Here is a 2,440-nt window from a genome sequence, read left to right as displayed (position 1 = left end):
AAAAAAAAAAAAAAAAAAAAAAAAAAAAAAATTTTGAAAGCTATTCAATGCTTGTTTCCTCTGTTATAATTTTTTTTTTTTTTGATACAGTGTCCCTCTGTCACCTAGGCTGGAGTGCAGTGGCATGATCTCGGCTCACTGCAATCTCCACCATCAGGTTCAAGCGATTCTCCTGCCTCAGCCTCCAAATAGCTGGGATCATAGGTGCCCACCACCATGCCTGGCTAATTTTTGTATTTTTAGTAGAGACTGGAATTTCACCAGGCTGGTCTCCTGACATCAGATGATCCACCCACCTCAGCCAACCAAAGTGCTGGGATTACAGGCATGAGCCACTGCACCCAGCTGATACTACTACTATCCCCATTTTACAGATAAGCATATGGGCAAATTGAGGGTAAGGCACTGACCCAGGATCAGACAGCTGAGAAGTGGCAAAGGCAGGATTTGAACCCAGAACCTCTGGCTCCACACACTAGTAATCTAAACCACTCTCACTACACTACAACGTATGTGGTAGAGCCGTGTGGTGGGCACGTAATCAATGTAGGTCCCTTCACAGTTGCTGGGAGAGGCAGGAATTTGCAGTTCCTCTGAGTTCTCCTCCTCCGCTGCCCACCTGTCCTGGGTCACTCCTGCAGCCCCACCCTGCCCTGCCTGTTCTTACCCTCCCTCTGCCAACAGAATTCTGGGCAGGGTTTTATGGACTCTGATAAGGCCCTGGCAGGGCCAAAGTTCATCAGCACTTCCTCTTTGCAGGGGGGATAGGGGAGGGGACCCAGGTGATTTGGGTCCTGGCTGGTCACCAGGTAAGCTGGCAAGGGAAGGGAGACTGGGGTGCGCTCTAGGAGAAGCCGACAGCCTGACAGTCCCAGAAGACAAGCCCTATGGATCCTCCCCTGCCAGCCACGCCCTTACCCTGGGTATAAGAGCCACCACCGCCTGCCATTCGCCACCATCTCCCACTCCTGCAGCTCTTCTCACAGGACCAGCCACTAGCGCAACCTCGAGCGATGGCCTATGTCCCCGCACCGGGCTACCAGCCCACCTACAACCCGGTGAGACGCCGACTCAGGCCCCACCCTGCTCGCAGCTCCATCCATAAGCCCTCACACCAATTTTCCCTCCCCTGATCCTGGGGGGGCCCATCTAACTCTGTGGTTTGATTTACCCAAAGCCGACCCAGACCCTCAATTTACTCCCACCCTGACCTCAGGCTGTCTGTGTCCACGTCTAACTGTCGGCCCTCGTCATCTTCAACCTGGTCCTCACCCGTGGTTTCCTCTCCCCTGCTTAAGGGACTGGGGGGCTTTTCCGGGAGGGGTAAAGGCTGCAACAGGCAGATGGCTTGTGAGTCCCCTCACCAGGCCTCTTCTCCAGACACTGCCTTACTACAAGCCCATCCCGGGCGGGCTCAGCGTGGGAATGTCTGTTTACATCCAAGGAGTAGCCAACGAGCACATGAGGAGGTAAGACCCTCCCCAAGCCAGGCCGGGCTGGCAGGGGACTTCCCACAGAGTGCTCTGGGCCTGGCTGTTGGGGGCTTTCTGCCTTACCCCACCCTGGTGAGGAGGGGACTCTTTTGCTGCCCCACCCAATAGCCAGAGACGAGCCTGGGGCAGATCAGGAGTGGGTATGTGGGGGCCAGAAGGTTCAGGGAGGGCTCACCTTGAGAGGCAGCCCCTGAGTTGGACATTAGACTGAAGCCGATGGGTGTGATGGCAGGACTTGAGATCACAGGCTCAGGGCTGGGTCCCCAAGTTAAAATCCCAGCTCTGCCACTCCCCAGCTCTGTGTTGGTGAAAGGGTGAAAGTGACTATACCTCTCTGTACTTCACTTTCTTTTCTTTTTTTTTTTTTTTTTTTGAGATGGAGTTTTGCTCTTGTCGCCCAGGCTGGAGTGCAATGGCATGATCTCGGCTCACTACAACCTGTGTCTCCCAGGTTCAAGCGATTCTCCTGCCTCAGTCTCTCGAGTAGCTGGGATTACAGGCACATGCCAGCATACCGGCTAATGTTTGTATTTTTAGTAGAGACGGGTTTTCACCATGTTGGCCAGGCTAGTCTCAAACTCCTGACTTCAAGTGATCCGCCCATCTCAGCCTCCCAAAGTGCTGGGATTACAGGGGTGAGCCACTGTGCCTGGCCCAGTCTTAGCTTTTTATAAAGGGCCTTAACACGGTGACAATAATTGGCCTCATATGACATTTTTTTTCCCTTAGAGATAGGGTCTTGCTGTGTTGCCCAGGCTGCAGTGCAGTAGCACAACATAGCTCACTTCGGCCTCCGACTCCTGGGCTCAAGGGATCCTCCCACCTCATCTTCCCAAGCAGATGGGACTACAGACATGCGCCACCACGCCCAGCTAATTTAATTTTTAACTTTTTTGTTTTTGAGACGGAGTTTCGTTCTTGTTGCCCAGGCTGGAATGCAATGGCGC

General features: G+C 53.4%; 2 protein-coding genes across 2 annotated transcripts in view; both read left to right on the top strand.

Annotated features, from left to right (window-relative positions):
- The window catches only part of LOC105534632 (delta(3,5)-Delta(2,4)-dienoyl-CoA isomerase, mitochondrial-like), a 1,605-nt gene extending 837 nt beyond the window's left edge, over positions 1-768 (top strand). The window contains exon 3 of the mRNA XM_011973407.1: positions 685-768. Within this exon, the coding sequence (XP_011828797.1) occupies positions 685-768 (84 nt within the window). The remainder of the gene's footprint in view (positions 1-684) is intronic.
- LGALS4 (lectin, galactoside-binding, soluble, 4) overlaps positions 286-2,440 on the top strand; it is a 14,516-nt gene continuing 12,361 nt past the window's right edge. The window contains exons 1-2 of the mRNA XM_011973406.1: positions 286-1,058; positions 1,381-1,469. Of these exons, the coding sequence (XP_011828796.1) occupies positions 1,014-1,058; positions 1,381-1,469 (134 nt within the window). The 5' untranslated portion in view covers positions 286-1,013. The remainder of the gene's footprint in view (positions 1,059-1,380; positions 1,470-2,440) is intronic.

This window comes from Mandrillus leucophaeus, unplaced genomic scaffold, assembly GCF_000951045.1.
Source record: "Mandrillus leucophaeus isolate KB7577 unplaced genomic scaffold, Mleu.le_1.0 Scaffold137, whole genome shotgun sequence".
Classification (NCBI taxonomy): Eukaryota; Metazoa; Chordata; class Mammalia; order Primates; family Cercopithecidae; genus Mandrillus; species Mandrillus leucophaeus.
The sequence above is the reverse complement of the archived record's forward strand: the minus strand, read 5'-3'. Positions and strand labels throughout refer to the sequence as shown.